This window comes from Strix aluco, chromosome 18 (assembly GCF_031877795.1).
Source record: "Strix aluco isolate bStrAlu1 chromosome 18, bStrAlu1.hap1, whole genome shotgun sequence".
NCBI lineage: Eukaryota > Metazoa > Chordata > Aves > Strigiformes > Strigidae > Strix > Strix aluco.
In genome coordinates, this window is record NC_133948.1 from 14,487,689 (window position 1) to 14,504,105 (window position 16,417).

Sequence of the window (16,417 nt, forward strand, 5' to 3'; positions counted from 1 at the left end):
CATTGTTAGTAAATCATGCATTATGCAACAGATTTTTGCTTTGGTTTATAAAGGAACATATGCTTTGGAGGACTGTGCTTTGAAGGGTTCAACTTCCCAGATAAGAGGGGCTTTTTTAGAATTTTTTTTTTTTTTTTTCTAAATTCAGTTAACTGCAATTGGACACAGAATAAAGTGTTTGTAAGACGCCTGTTCTAAATGCACTGGGTCAAGCCTGCAAGGAAACGGAGAAATCAGATCTCTATGTCTAACAGTCATATCCAAAATCTTTACTAACATTCAACTTTTTACAGTAAAATTCCCAAGACACAAAAAGATCTGGTTCTGACATATCCAAAAGCAGCTATCAGGGTAGAAGAGTGCGTTTGAACCCCAAATTCCATTTAGACACCCAAACACACCCAAAACATACCCAAGAAATAAGCATTAATGAAAATGCAGTCCTGCCAATGCTTTCATTCAGAAACAGCCATAGAAAGAATGTCATCTACAGTCCTTTGAAAAGGAGTGCAAACACAGGTTTCCTTCCTCCTAGGTGACTGTCTTAACCGTTACACTCTGCAGAGTGAAACGGCTTCAAAAGAAATTAACTGAGAGCATTCAAACCTCTGATATCCCCTATACACATAAGCAAGCAGAAGAGACAGAAAAAGCAAATTAGCACTTCCTCTTATAACCATTAGTCTGCTGCCCTAAATACAGACACCTTCGCATCTATCTGCAACAGCTGAGGGCTGTAGCCATTTTAACTCCAGGACAGCATCCAGAACTGTAAATTCCTAGTAGAGATAAAACCTAAGCTCCAGTTCTTTTTCGCCCTCAGGCTTAAATCAGAATAATAGACAGGCAGGAAGGGTCTTCTGCTGATCTCATAACGCTCCATTCAGATTGGCAGAGTTTAGGCTGCTAAAAATCACAATTCCCCAGTAACATTTCACACTGCACAACTTGATTCTGGCATGCTACCAGCAACCCTGAAGATATAATTAGTGCTGTGTAGCCACTGTGACTATTTTCCACTTCTGCAGTCCTCGCAGATGGAACACAAGCAAAACACATCTTCCACCTCCTGTTTTTTTCCCCTCATCTCCACCAAATGCTTTCTGGACTGTATATGTTGTATGGGAAATGGACAGACCAATTCTAAATGAACTTCTCCAGAAGACTTGAGTAATTCCACCCAGTTTAATACACAAAGCTCCCTTGGAGAGATTGTACAAGAACACAGACACAGCAGAACCAGAAAAACAGCAGAGCATTGAAAGTTTGAAAAATTCTTGTATTTGGCCACTCCAAGTGTAAAGCAGACTTGTTTCTGTATTATTGTACTTCTCTACATTAAAAACAATAGGTAAAATGACATAATCATGTGTTATTTTTCCTGCTTCATGTCATACAGAAAAGTGAGAAAAGCTAAGGCAGATTCAGGCCCCAGAGTGTAGAAAATCTGTACCCCAGTACTTCCACAATGGGAAGAATATAATTGAAAAGGAGGCAACAATCTACAGAAAAGGCTTGAAGGGTCTTACGAGCAAATAAACTAGATATCCGTCACACAGGCCCTCAGCTCCAATCCTGACTTTCTCAAAGACTTTCAACATGGCATCATTCAGGCCATTTTATCTTTCTCAGGTCTCCTATCCAAAACACAAACAATAGCAGGTATAAAAATACTTCCCAATTGCCTGTCCAAAAGGTGCTGCTCAGACCAATTCAGGCCTGCACAGTGCTTCAAACATAAATTTCCTTAATTATCTTAGGAAAAAAAGCAGGTGACCTAAAAAACCAAACCAAGTCACACCACACCTCATCACTCAAGTCAGGTACTTCTACAACCAAGTTTCAGTGAACCAAAGGGAATATAAAAATGGAAAAGCTTTCATCATATGCCCTTTAACCAAAAGGAAGATGTTAAGTTGTCCAGGGTACCTTAAAACGCTGTATTTACCAGCCTCTGAAGCTAGGCACAATCTAAACAATTTCTCTAATCTAGATTTTTGTTTGCTTCTATGTAGGATACTGTAGTTGCTAAGTATCTTTAGACTACAATTTATGCTTCAAATTGGAACATAAAAAAAATGAAAATGTCATATATATTTGCCAGTTTTATTAGACTCTCATCTTAGAGAGCTTCATTCAAGTAAGTAGCTATTCTGAAGCCACTAGAGACTCATCCTAAGGACTACTCACATGAGTAAAAATCTGCATAAGAAAGCCCTTAGTTCATAGTCCAAGAATTTAAACTGTAGTTAAAGGTGTCATGGGAATTACACCACCATTTTAATTAAATGCTATAAGATCTTGCAGACAGATTCAAGATTAGCACCATCTGTTTTGGTTACAGTGTTTCATTTCACTACATCATCCTCACACAGCAACAAAATATCATTTCACACTCTACTCAAGCCATTTAAATACCAGATAAAATTTATGTCATCTTGATACACCTCACTAGGAAGGAAGGAAGGAAGGACAAAAGGACGAAGACAGGAGGACTGGAAAATACTCTTTAGCAACGCATGCTTATGGGGGAGGCAAACACACACGCTGACAAGAACTCTTGTCCCCCACTCCCACCGAAATAAAATATTTAGTAACATCTGCCCAAGTCCCTGTCAAGTGAATTGAAAGAAGAGAGGCAAGAAACACATCAAGGAACAGAGGAGATTGCTTAACTAAAAAAATAGCATTTTTCATGGCTATATATTATTTCTACACTCTGAGAAAGATTCCTATTTGGATAGCACAACTTTCTACAGTAAGACTGAAGCAGCAGCAAGCACCTGTACACAGAAATTCTCTTGTTTTTACTCCCGGGCCTGTAATTCTCTTGGTTTAAAAAAACAAAACAAAACAAACCATCTCAATCCTTCACAGTCTCCTGAAATCTGAGCATTTACTAAACTACACATTAACATTCCCCTCTTTATCCTATCCATTTAAAAAAAAGTGAGGAATGGTTTGTGTTCCCTTCCCTCAGGGCTTATTCCTTCTGCCCCTTAAAAAGGGAGGAACCATATGGCAGGGAAGAGAGGCCTTATCATGCACTGAACGAGCCATGGCTCAGCTTCAACATGACATTTCTGTCAGGTCAAGCTACTGGCAGACAAGCATTGCAATAACTACATAAACAAGGTTCTTCAAACTTTTTCATAGTCTGAATTCAAGAACGGAAAAACCCAACACATTAAAAAGAGATATCTAATTCTGAAATGGCCCTCACATGGCCAACAGACAAACCGTGGCATGCTCAGTGCTTCAAAGAGCTGAATGATCAGTTGAGTTGAGCGTCATTGTTCTTAATATTCAACTGATCAACAGTCGAATGACATGTTTGACTTTAATCCTTTCACTGTGTAAGGCACACAGTCAAGTGGCTGGAAAAAAAGAAGATAAAGGAGAGGCACTAAGAATCTTTTAAAAATGAAGGATGAAAAAAATTACCTTTTTTTTGTTGTTGTTCATTTGCTCTTAAAACCAGCAAGAAACTGAGCACGCTACTGCATGCAGCACGTGTGCCCATAACAGCTTTCTGCTGGATAAGTCTCTTCACTCCCTACCATGCTGCCCTCTTCCTTCATACCCCCTGGAACAGATTATCTAAATGCTACTACTTCTGAGCTGTTTGTGACAAGCAACAGTGTCAGGGCATTTGTATGTCATCTTTTATCTTCGCCAAGTCTCAGTGAAGGATTTAGCTGTAACCAAAATCCTATTATCAGATATCTTCCTGATGGACTTCTGTACCTGGGGACATGTGAAATACTATATCATGGTATCGAGGACCAGAAAACAAAGACACTTCTAAAATAACAGAGTCCACATATACCAATATTAAAAGCCACAAACTAATAGCATGAGCTGTTATGCCCAACAAATAAACAGTACTGACAGAAGTGAGGTGCTTTTTCTTCTCTCTCCTAGATATCAGTGTGATTCTGCCTATGTGGGAGAGGAGACAGCCAGGAAGATTAATAGATTGTTTCAAAGAAACAAAAGTCAGACTAGTCTCAAAAGGAATTTGAGGTGGCAACTAACATCTTTACCAGTGGAAAATATAAAAGGACTCCAATATTAATGCTCGAATTTCAGCAGATGCAGAAGCTACCAACAAAGAAGTTTTGAGTGGCAAGCATAACAAAAAGAACAATCTGATAAAAGGGCCCAAATTGCTAATATGTATCCCAACCGTCACAGAATTTCAAGGTTAAATACCCAAGTAAAACACAGCAGAAGGAAGGAAAATGAGTGCACTCTGACCTACTGAAAGAGAAACAGTATCTTCCTGGAGTCCACTGCCAAAACAGGTTGGCAAAACAAAACCAAACTTTATAAATTCTTATCAACAAAACAGAAGGTGACACAGAAATTGTCAGGCCATCACAAATATCGCGTAGCTCTGCACCTTCATCGCTCACTGCGGTTCTTGTTTCACCATATTAAAAAGTAAAGAAAAAAGAAAAATTACAGGAATGGTCAAAAAGTATGTAGTCCATACAACAAAAAGCATTCAAGGATTAAGACTGTTCGATCTAAAAGAGGGAAACTAGGATGATCTCTAGAAAACAGCTGCTGATTGTGTCTTCCAGGTATCAAATCAAATTAGCAGAATGCAAACTCAAATCAAAATGAGATGGCTGAACTTTTTGTGTCAGGATAAAAACCTAGGTACTAGTATAAAAATCGTCTATTAAGTATCTACCTGGTTCAAGAAATCTCTCAACCAAATATATATAGAGCCTGGGATATGATTCAAGCAAAGTATTACTATGTCCTTGACCTACTCTTATCTCTTTCTCCAGGTAACTGCTACTGTTCACAGGTGAGAGCACACTTGCAGCAGATTTTTTGGGTCTCTTGTTCATCTCCCAGAAAAACTGCAGCATTGCTATGAGCGGCTACAGCAAACCTCCAGGTAACCTCCCAAATACAGAAAGTCATGTAATACAGCTTGCTGTCATTGACAGCACAGCAGCTGTTAAACTGATAAGCACCAACACAATGCTTCGTTAAATCCAGCAGGCCCAACAACCACCCGCCACCCTTGAGACAGGAGGCTTTGATGGACTTTTGTTCTGATTCAACAAAGCTGTCCCCGTGCTGTGTCACTCAGCCAGGTACCATACTGGCATCTTTGAAATCTTTATCAGCACACGAGGAGCAGCATCAACGATCACCCTCAAAATAGCTCTCAGATCTGCCATCCTCGAGTCAGTACCAAATGTCCATCAATAAAACAGTAATAGTCATTCAGGACCAATTCTAGAAACTTTTAAAAAATTCATTATAAAACAACAACAACAAAATAAGGAATTTTTGAGGGAAGACCTTTGCATTACATCATCTTTCCCCTTCAGTGAATGGCTTTAGTCAGCAAATCTCCCACCCCTTAACTGATTCAGCAAATCTTGGTACAAGGTTCCAAAGCGGCGCCTGGCTCGTGAGCTCCCTTCCGCTGTAACGGCTGTAACTAAGTTCAGAGGGCTGAGATTTAGCCATTACTTAAAAAGATGCATTTGAGTCAAAAATATTCAAGATGCAAAAATACAAGGAAACTGAAAGGTGGCAGCAACAACTTCTCAGGTCAGCATGTGATGGAAACTCACGTAGGCACACCCTTCCACACACTCGTACCTAGTGGCTTTTGCACCAATACAGACATGTGAAATGGGAAGTTCTCATGCCAGTCTCACCACCAAGCATGAGAAAGGGAAACGGAAAAGAATCACAACAACAAAGCAGGTATTGAATCAGTAGGAATCTAGGTTTCAGAGGACGCTACTACACAAGACCCACACATGTACTTGGAGAACATACCTACCCAATCAAGCCAACAGACAAGTTTAAAAACAAGACATGGTGGGGTTTGATTTGTTTTGGGTGTTTTTGTGGGGAAGAAGTGGAATGAAGTCTACTCATGTCAGAACTGAATGTATGCCAGTGTAGGCTGTATGGAATCATACAATGCCTAGAAGCAAAATGCCATCTCCAAAACAGAAGACAGAAGCAACTGAATACGTTCTTTTCATTTTAACACACCCGAGGTTTAGGTAGTGAACCAGCCTGCAGGTCAGGTTACAGACACTATTTTACAGACCATGCCAGCAGGTACTTCTGAGTTCCATAACATTTCCGCTAGTTTCTTCACAAAAGGGAATCCATTCTATTTTAACTTCTGAGTAGATGGCTTAGAGCAGATAATAAAATGAAAGCTACAACTGCACACTTCAGATAGCACACAAAAGAAAGAAAATGAACATGCAACTTGCTAGCCAAAGAATCCCTCCCTCATTCTAAGACAGGATGATTAGGTTTGCAAGTCCCCTTCAAGAAGACAGAATCAGAATTAAGTAATTGCCCATTTTCCAAATCTAAAAAAAATATCCCCTTACAGAAAAGTAGTCCAACATATGAAAAAAGATGACAAAAGCAAACCTGAAAGTGAACGAAGGAATCTTCTCTCTTCCCTCAACTTCAACTTTTTTTGGTTTTTTGTTTTGTTTTGTTTTTTAACTGAAGGAGGAAGGAAATGTTAAGCATCAGAGTCATACAATGGACTATCAGATGCTTCCCAAACCAAGTAATCTGACATATGGGCCAAAAAAAAAAAAAAAAAAAGACAGGGGGGGTGGGCTGGAGGAAGTAACAACCAGAGTAAACTTTGGCATACTGAGTTAAAGAATGCAGTTCCTTTTCTTCCCTTATACAAAAAACTGTATTTAAGAGCTCAGAACGAGAACATTTTTGTACACCACATCTAAGCAGAACTGCTTAGTGAATGCCAACAACAGCTCACATAGTCGTTTTACGCATGTGTCCATCACTGACCTACAAAGCAATCCACACTGCGTGCCCGAATGGGCCCTGGCCCAGACTCCTGGCTCCAGGCTAGGAAGGTAGTAGCTGCAGAAATACAATCAGACAGCCCTGCTTCTTTAATATCAACATTGTCTTGACCACTGACATCAAAAAACGCTCAAATTGTTAGGCAGTCTGCCAAAAATCCCTTAGCCCTTTAAAAAAACACCACCTGAAGAACTCTTTCGTATGAATCTTCTTTAATATAGAAAGTATCAAATAAATCCACTACATGACTGGTCATGTAGATTCATTTTGCCAGCTTTCTTACTGTCATTCCTGCAAAGACAAGAATCCAGCAGCTCCTGCCAGAAGGAAATTACGGAAATTCACAGAGAACTCAAGTCAAAATTTTATTAAAATACACACATATTATTAAATAACCAGAAACATTGGGCTAAAAATAAAACCAGCAAATTCAGAATAAAGTAATTTAACCAATTAATCTGTTCTGTCAGCAAATTATTTTTTATAAAAATACTTGACAAGATGTTCCTCGGATTAATTTTATAACTCAAACAGAACAATCTACAAATTCAGTAATATTGTGCACACAGATGAAGTGGGACTCTCAAAAACCTGACACTAAGAGATTGCAGATATACTAGACTAGATTTGAAAGCTTCCTAGTAAACCAGAGACTCCAATCAGAAAAAATCATTGTTTTATACTGTAACAAACCAACAGATTTTGAAACTTATGTCTCATAGCTGTCATCATTACCAAAAAATGGAAGGTTGCCAATGCCTGGTCAGTAGGTACAGAACAGTTTTCCTCTAAATTTTGTTTTCAGTCCTCTGTTCTCACAAAATACTCTATTTTATAGGCAAATATGGTGCTATAATAGGCAACAAGGCACTGACCACAGCATAGCTCTTTTAAAGCTAAAAGATTAATTAAATGAAGTTTTACTGAACAAGCTTTAAATTTCCTTCTCTAAGACATGGATTGTGGTTACACAGCCACTTTGATCTCACTTCAATCCATGCCGCTGCCAAAACTTAGCATGGAGAGAGAAGAATAAGGGGTACAGAGCTGGCTAGGGAGTGAGAAGGGGGAAGAGCTTTTCACTAGGTCAGTTCCATGATCCAGGCTTAAATGTGAGCTTATGAATCATTCTGGGGTCACCAAGTTTAGAATAAAAGTGAAGAGGGAGGGAGAAAAAAAATGAAAGAGGGGAAAAAACCCACATCTTTTACTCTGTAATTAATATTTTCTTTTCATAAATAAGAATAGTACACTACACTAACACTGGCTAACTAAAGAGAGGTAAGTGCCTAATGAGAAGGGATACAGAAATAAGTGTGTCATATCGTAAACTAAAAATTAACTTCAGTAGACTGTTGATTTTTCTCCATTTTCATAAGCTGATTAAACATATTCCTTAGCATAGGGACAAGGTCTTTGTGTATGTTTGAGCTCATCTGTGTTAGTCACATAAATGTAAATATTGCCTAGGGGCACATTATACAACAGCAACACACAATAAAATCTCCCGTCTCAAAGAGACAAAAGAGAGAATGCCACTAAAAGCTCACATTTCCATATGCACTACTGCAATTCTGCTCAGTAAAGTGAATTAAGCCACACATGACTCAATGAGAAATAACATCTTTTAAACAGACTGAGGCAGGAAGTGAGAGTCAGGATTTATCAAAATTAATCAAAATTCCCAGCACAAGCCAAAGGAAGGGCTGCTGAAACCTTTTACATCTGTAAGATACTAAAAAACAGGTATCATCTTACTGAGCAAAATGCTAAGAACCCTCCTGACCTGAAAAGTTAAATTACTAGATGGTATCAAAAGGTTCAGACGTCATCATGATTTTACAGTATAGCGATCATACTAATGCAAGACCGCGTAACTAGCTGAAGCCACAGCAGGAAACGATGCAAGTCGTCATTGTTAGTATCACAGGCCTGGGTACCCCTGCAGTATATGCTTCACAACTGTGTGCAGAGGGAACCTAACGCAGTGGTTCTGTAATATTCTGAGGTCTGTTAGAGCAGAATAATTTTATTAGATGGTTTCTTTTTGAAACTACCAGTTGCTGTTGGGGAACTCAGGGAAAGAGGACCTATTTTTAAAGCAATACTTAAATCTTAAAATGGAAGCGGTATAAAAGTTTGGTCTGACGAAGAAGGGTGTCCCCATGTAAATACATACTCCAGATAAACAAATCTCCTGGATTTGGCTTGGAATCTTCTGTTAAAAACACTTGTGCACTTTCAAAACTGGTAAGTTAATACTAAAATGAGCACCCTTCTAGTCAGGGCAGTATTTTTTTCATATTATTTGAGTTACTATGGCACCAACAAGTTGCAAATTCCACTGTACTAGACTCTACAAAAAAAAAAAAAGTGCACTACTCACAGAACAGTAAATGAATACACACAGACTTGAAAGAATATAAAACTATACTTGTCAGCCTTAATGGCAACAGTCTGAAAAGACCAACCACCTACTCCAGGTGTTCTTAGGTTGTCGGTAGGATTCCCACAAACATGCTTAGGAAAAGAGTCTGTAGGACAGCAATGTAGTAAATTTGTGGACATCAACTAGTAACCTTCCACAAATACAATGGAACAGCTAGAACAAAAACACCACAAAGATACTAATTTATAATTTGATGATCCTGGTGTGTATTGGAGTCAAGAGAAAGTCAGTACCAAATGAAAAATTAAAAGGCAGAGAAGGAACAGGACTCAAGGCTTTGAAAGTGAAAGCACAGTTAACTTTAAGGAGATGTAACAGGAGGAGACAGTGAACAAATGCAGAAAGGTGCAACACGGTCCCAGTCACAGGATGCGAGAGAAACTTTGTAGCAGCGTTCTTGATACAGAAGGGATGTTTTTCAAACGTGGATATGGGATGCTAAAAATGTAAAAGCAAAGACTGGGGGTAGTTGGGTGTAATTCCCTGTAGTGATCCAGGAAAAGTGGAGACAACAGGTTAGGCATTCTCAGTCAACAGAAAGCTTCAAGCAAGCGTAGACATTCAACTGATCACAAAGTGTGACATTCCAGTAACATTGATGGTTTTTTGGTGTTTGAAAAGCAGTGCATCTGCGCACACACACACCCCACCCCCCCTTACCAAGGCACAACATCTTTGAAAACTTAAGACAAAAAAAATGAAAAAAAATCCATAAAAATTCCTCCTTCATCTAATGACTGAAGTTAATCAAGTTAATGCATTCAGCAGATATATCTCATATGCAGCACATTTTTTTTTCCACTGAAACTCAAAAATTTTAGTTTCTTTAGATTGTTTCAAAAGAAGTGCATTGTCAAGAAGGAAAACAGAAGAAAGCTCTACGTATAGTATTACAGAGTTCCTTCTTTACTCTCCTTCACATGAGGAAGTGCTCTCAGAAACAGAAGGGGAAAAAAATTCAAGATCAAATGAATCTGGTGGGTTTTGAGAACTAGGGTTATGATGTCAACACTGCACTATGTACAAAAATCCAGAAATATGTATTTTCTGATAGTATTACAGCAAGTGAAAATGATGATTCTTAAGATGTATTAAAGAAAATAAACCTAGGTAACTACATCAGCCTAACACTTGAGTATTTTCTTAATCACGTTGATGTTCACAACAGCCATCTCACCAAAGGACTCACGCTGTCACCAAAATCAGAAGACAGTCACTGGAGAAGGATCCACACCCCCAGTATAGGTGTACGTTCAGAAGATGATCAGGATTTCAAGAAAACCTCACTCAAACATTTCTTAGTGGCCATCTTGGGATTCTTTGGCACGTTTTGTCCTGAACCAAAATGTCACTCCTGCGCACCCATTTTTCTTTGTGCAATGTTCAGAAAAGGTTAGTTACCCAACACAGATTCATTAATTCCACTCCCAAAGCTGGGCAAGCTAACTGAATGTCACTCCATCCTGATCTCTTTGCAAATCCGGGTCTATTTTCTTCAAACTCGCACCCTAGTAGGTACCATTAAACTGTCAAATACTCTGACAGGACATCATAAAAACCTACCACTGAAGTGATTTAAAACCTGAAATAATCTTTCATTAGCAGGAAGTAAGCAGGCCTTCTAATGTCATTTTTCTACTTCTATTTTGTTACCCAATAAAATTCAAGATGAAGATAACTCAAGAATCAAATACTTTTAGAAAACTTAAGAGGTTAATTCCATTTCTTAAATGGAACAAATTCTTACACATAAATTCACACCTACATAAAATTTCAAACAAGCGAGGTATCTACTATGCAGTGATGTAACATCCTGCACGCCAAAGTAACAGCCTACTGCTTGGAGCACGGCATTTATGATAATACAATAAGCAGGAACACCTACTGGTTAATTTACTGCTACTTAAGGATTTGGTTGGGCAATCAACCATTTACTATGAAGTCCTTTACTGACAGCTATGCAACACTGAAGTGTACCTCACCAGCAACCTCTGCATTCTTTGTTTTCTGATGCCATGAAAAACCTTTAAGAAAATCATTCAAATGCCATCTCAGATCTCCTTGACTCCTTTCAGTTTCATCCTGAAAACAGCAACAAAACTCACTGATGGAAGACAACAACGTCTGTTTCTGTTTGTGAACTGAAAAAAGTAACAGCAGCAGTGACCTTTAGAGTTTGTAAATTCGTCTTTGAACATTAACTGGAACAAAGACACAATTCCTACTAACCAGACCTTTCTGGCAGCAGGTTTCTGTAAGAACACATTTAAACAAGTACTCACGACATCTTCCATACCAGCTTCTATAAAGTCCTCTATAAATAGGTCTCACTTTCCAAGAACACAATCGTGTCTTTTCCAGGCTGAAGACTCCTACAGTATCTAATCTTTCACCACATGAAAGCTAGTCCAAATTTTAGGTCGTTCCTGACACCCTCTGCTGTACTCTTTTCCAGCTCCAGAATATGAAATGTTATGCAACTTCATCCCGGTTTTCAGAGACTGACTTGTGCCTTTGGATCCAGCACAGCAGCTAAGCCAGACAGTTGAGGAAACACCTTCGTACTTCGTGCAAGCCCTCACCATTGTATGATTAACCCTTACTCACAGGAAAAGTCAAATTAATTTCAGTAAGACTACTTTTATGATTAAGGTTTGTTCATAGAAAGACTGTTTGCCGGCTGGGTCTGAAGTTTTAATACAAAGCTTATTACCTCAGAACACTTTGTCTCTAAATAGTTATTAGACAACTCCTAATTAGTATTTAAATAAACTGGCCCCTAACAATTGCTTATTAAATACTGTTTTCATAAACAGACATTCTTTTTCAGAAGCAGCAGCAGACATTTTGACTACTGCAAAAAGAGAGTTAGAATAAATATAATTTCTTCTACTGCTGTGCTAGAAACAGAGCCATTTCAGACAGAATGTGTGTTTTTAATGAGCAAGCCTATTAAGCTGCTGTGTATGCCAGTACAAACAAGTTTGTGTCTGAGGTGTATTCCGATGACAAATATGTAAACTGGCCCTTACACCATCTTACTAAGAAATATCCTACATTTAGAGCAAAATTCTAGATTTCTTTGCGTAGGTTGTCAGTGGGGTTTTTTGCCTGACAGAGCATACAAACATTAACCCATCTTCTAGAACAGCACTGGATTCCTGCTTCAGAATAGAGCAATACACAATACAGACAACAGCCCTTTGCGTCACTAAGTCCAGAGGGACACCTCATGAAACCCAACCAGGCAAGCCGGAGATCACACTCAGCATCTGGATATTCAAAGCTAACTTTGAAACCTTAACGTATGACTGTACCTTCCCTCCTGTGAAATCTTTTGAGCCAAGAACACTAAGAACCTCTGTACGTTCTGAACGTCACTGAAAAAAGATAATCAGTTACTAATAAGCTTTTAGAAAATATTTTCTATAAAAAGATTCAGAAAAAACAGTGGTACCTAACCTCTCTCTAAAGACTCTCTACAGTTGCCAGAAAAAGAAGCTAGAAATCATTGTTAAACCAACCCAAATCCACGACAGCACAGTCACAGACAAACTCACCACAGAGCTCTGGCTCCTCTGCGGTGGGGAGATAGCATTCCTTCTTAAACAAAACAAATGTTTGTGGGAAGAAATATTATTTAAACATAAACAAACAGAATCACAGTAGATTATAACTATTTCAGAACTGTAATTCTCCAGTCAAGAACATTTCTTTGTGATTCACACCGAAAACAAAGCCTGAGATAAAAAAATTTGTCAACTTCTAATAGCAGAATCAGTTTAAAAAGATTCGTAATCCACCTCACTCCTAAAGAATGAATGAATTCCCATCAATAATTGATTTAGTTTGTGAATGTTTCTGTTCTGTTACACTGAAAAAGTAAATTATTCGCAAAAGTTTCTCTAATTACTCATCCAGACTACTGTAGCTTTAACACTTCATAAATTTTGAAATAACTATGACAATTTGAGGTTAAAGTGTCAATGGTGTTGGCCACATATTTCCAGCCAGTACTTCCTTTCTCCATATCTTTCACTGATACATAAATCCTAACAAATACTAACATATTATAAAATAAATCACCCTAATCGTTTGCATATATGCTATATTAAAAAAAATACTACTACTTTATTGCCTTTTTTTTTTTTTTGCAATTGGGAGCCAGAAAACAATAAAAACCTTACAGTCTCATACATAGCACCACATTAGAGATATGGATACCTCCCACAAAATTACATGGGAGATTAAAGGGTTGCACATTATACTCATTATTATTATTAAACCCACTTGCAAAAGAATTTTGCTAAACTTATTTAAATGATATTACACACCCACTTGAATTTTAACATTTCCTTATTCGAGTAAGGTGGAAAAAAAAAAAAAAATACCAAACCACAGTAACTATGAAATAACTTCACTTTATAATTTATGCTAATTGCACACCAACAATTATTTTTGCCAGTGACAGATCTGCAGACTGCAACTACGTGAAAAGTTACGCTTCTCAAAAACACACTACTTGCTTCTCCATTAATAAGTGGGGACTTCACAACTCTCTTTCTGTAAAGGACAAACCATTCACTACCTTGCTCTTGCAATCAGAGACAATTGTCTCCCTCATGCTTACTGCTTCATTTTTCTTACTGGGTAAGAGCAGTCTAGTCAAAATCACCATAACAATTCCTGCATCTCGATACATACAGCACTGCTATATATTTATAAATACTAGAAAATGCTATCAAACAGAAGCATAGATACAAACTTACGTAACAGTTCAATAAAAAGCCAAAGTAAGAATCACATTTATTCTCACGGAAGAATCTCTGAGCCAGTTTCCTAGCAGCATAAGTGACTACGGCTCTTGTCCCAGATTCTTAAAAGGTATGAACAAAAATAAAAAACAAACATACATACATTATAAAAAAAAAAAAAAGGCAAAATAATGAACTTACTGCAATAAAAGATAAAAACATAAAACAAAGAGCTTCATCATTTGCATTTCTAATTAGTTTTCTTTCTTTTTTTCCCCTTAATTCCTACAAGGGAGCTAAAAACAATCTCTTCCTTTCAACTAGAAAAAGAGCAACATATGCACCCACCTCCAATTCTGGCAGAGCTCTGATACGGGGATCTTTCATACACGCTATCCCCAAACTTGCATTACAAGTTTTCGTTTTAACTAGACCATACCATGCGCTAAAAAAGTCCCTCCTTCCCTCCAACACTCTCCCTGGTAGCACTAGAAGGCTCCTGATGATCTAAGAGTCCTCTCGCTCAGTCAGCTGTTGCCCAGCCAGAAGGGATAACGTTCCTCTATGTGTCAGGTAAAATAAAGCAAGGTATTTCCAAATGACTTTGCCCTTACACGGAAACAAATTGTTTTCTTGTTTTAAATTACAAATCTGTAGCTAGTCAAAACTGATACGGTAATTTCTGCAACATGAAACCACGCAATGCGTGTAGGAAGTTGTCAATTACCAGTAAGATGGGCAGACAGCATCTATGCAAACAAGCTATCCAGCATACTACATTTTCTGCTGCTGTTTTTCTTCAGAGAAGAAAAAATTAAAAGGTTTGGGTTTGTTGGTTTGCTTTTTTTTTACCTCTTGCCCCCAAGCACGATCTATGCAAAGAGGAGACAGCACGCTGTAACAACAGCTGACGTGCAGTCACAAGAGCCCAGAGCCTCAGTCCGACAGACAATCACACTACATGACTGTTCGCTGCTGCTGAAATGGCGTTTGTCGTTGTGAAAGGAGAAAAACCCCCCAGTTTGGGAGGCACAAAGCACACAGGGCACGGAATGCCAAGGGAGGCGGGGAGAAAGGGCTGTTTACCAGGGAAGATGGTCGTGCACGCAGGCAGCGCAGGCAGGGGACACACAACCCGCTGCCTCTGCGCTCTCCGACCCAGAGGAGCGCAGCTGGGAGAGCGATACCGACACTCGCAGCAAACCACGTTAAAGAGCAAAATAAACACGGGGAGCCGGGGCCGGGGGAGGGGCCAGCGGAGGAGCAGCCCCACGGGCCCCGACTATAAAGCCCCTGGCAGCTGCACCCAACCGGCGAGCTCGCTGCGCAGCGGAGCGCCCGGCTAAAGCCGCGGCCGCCGTGTCCGTCCATCCCCCCGCCCCACACACCGCCCCCCCCCCCCCCCCCCCCCCCGCACCCCCCGCCCCGGGCACTCACCAGCGAGAAGAGGTTCGAGTGACAGTCCTCCAGGCTGGCCCCGTTCGCCACCCAGTTCGCCGCCGCAGTCATGATCCTCGGCGAGCCCGGCCGCCAGAGCGGGGCATGTCTGAGGAGACGGGCCCGGCGCGGGGGGGGCGGCGGCGGCAGCAGCGGGCGCTCCCCGGGGCAGCGCGCGCCTCCGCCGGCCGGGGCGGCACCCGCGGGCCGGCCCCTGGCGGCGGGCGGGCGGCGCGAGGCGGGGGCGCGCGGCCGGCAGGGGGCGCGCCGCGGGCGGGCCGGGCAGGGCCGGGGGGGACACGGGACGGGGCGGGCGGCCCGGCCGCCGGGCGGGCGCCGAGGACGGGGCGGGAGCGATCGTCCCCTCCCGTCCCCGGCCGGGCGAGCCTCAAGCCGCGCGGGCCGGTCCGGCGGGGGCCCTCTCCGGCGGGGCGCGGGGGGCGCCCGGGTCCGAGCCGCTCAGCAGGCGGCGGGGGCGGGGGAGAAGCCGCCGCCGGTCCTCCAGGCCGCCTCAGCACCGCCGGGGCGAAGAGAAGAAGCGGGGGGGGGCCCGGGGCTCTCCTTCCGCGTCCAGGTCTGGGCCCCCCTCCCCCCCCCCGGCCGGGGCACACGTCGCGGCCAAGGGCGGAGGGGGACGGAGCGGGGAGTGTCTTCTCCCGCGGCCCGGCGGCGGCCCCTGCGGGACACGGGCCGGGCGGGGCGGGGGGAGGGTCCCGGCCCCGGGCAGTGGCGGCGGCGGCGGGCGGGGGGCGCTGTCTCGCGTGCCGGCGGAGGCCGTGTCCCCTCCCCTCCCCGCCCGGCCGCCCCTCGCTGCTGCCGCCGCTGGCTGCGGGTGGATGGTGTTTTCCTCCTCCTGCTGTTGCTGCCGCCGCCGCCGCCGCCTTGTTTACGCTCCGTGCGGGGCTCCCGGTGCTGCGGGCGGCGGGCGGCA

General features: G+C 41.6%; 1 protein-coding gene across 2 annotated transcripts in view; it reads right to left on the reverse strand.

Annotated features, from left to right (window-relative positions):
• The window catches only part of MED13L (mediator complex subunit 13L), a 201,650-nt gene extending 185,981 nt beyond the window's left edge, over window positions 1–15,669 (reverse strand). For both annotated transcript variants that reach the window (XM_074844601.1, XM_074844600.1), the window contains exon 1: window positions 15,487–15,669. In XM_074844601.1, the coding sequence (XP_074700702.1) occupies window positions 15,487–15,558 (72 nt within the window). In that variant the 5' untranslated portion in view covers window positions 15,559–15,669. The remainder of the gene's footprint in view (window positions 1–15,486) is intronic.
• Between the last annotated feature and the right edge of the window lie 748 nt (window positions 15,670–16,417).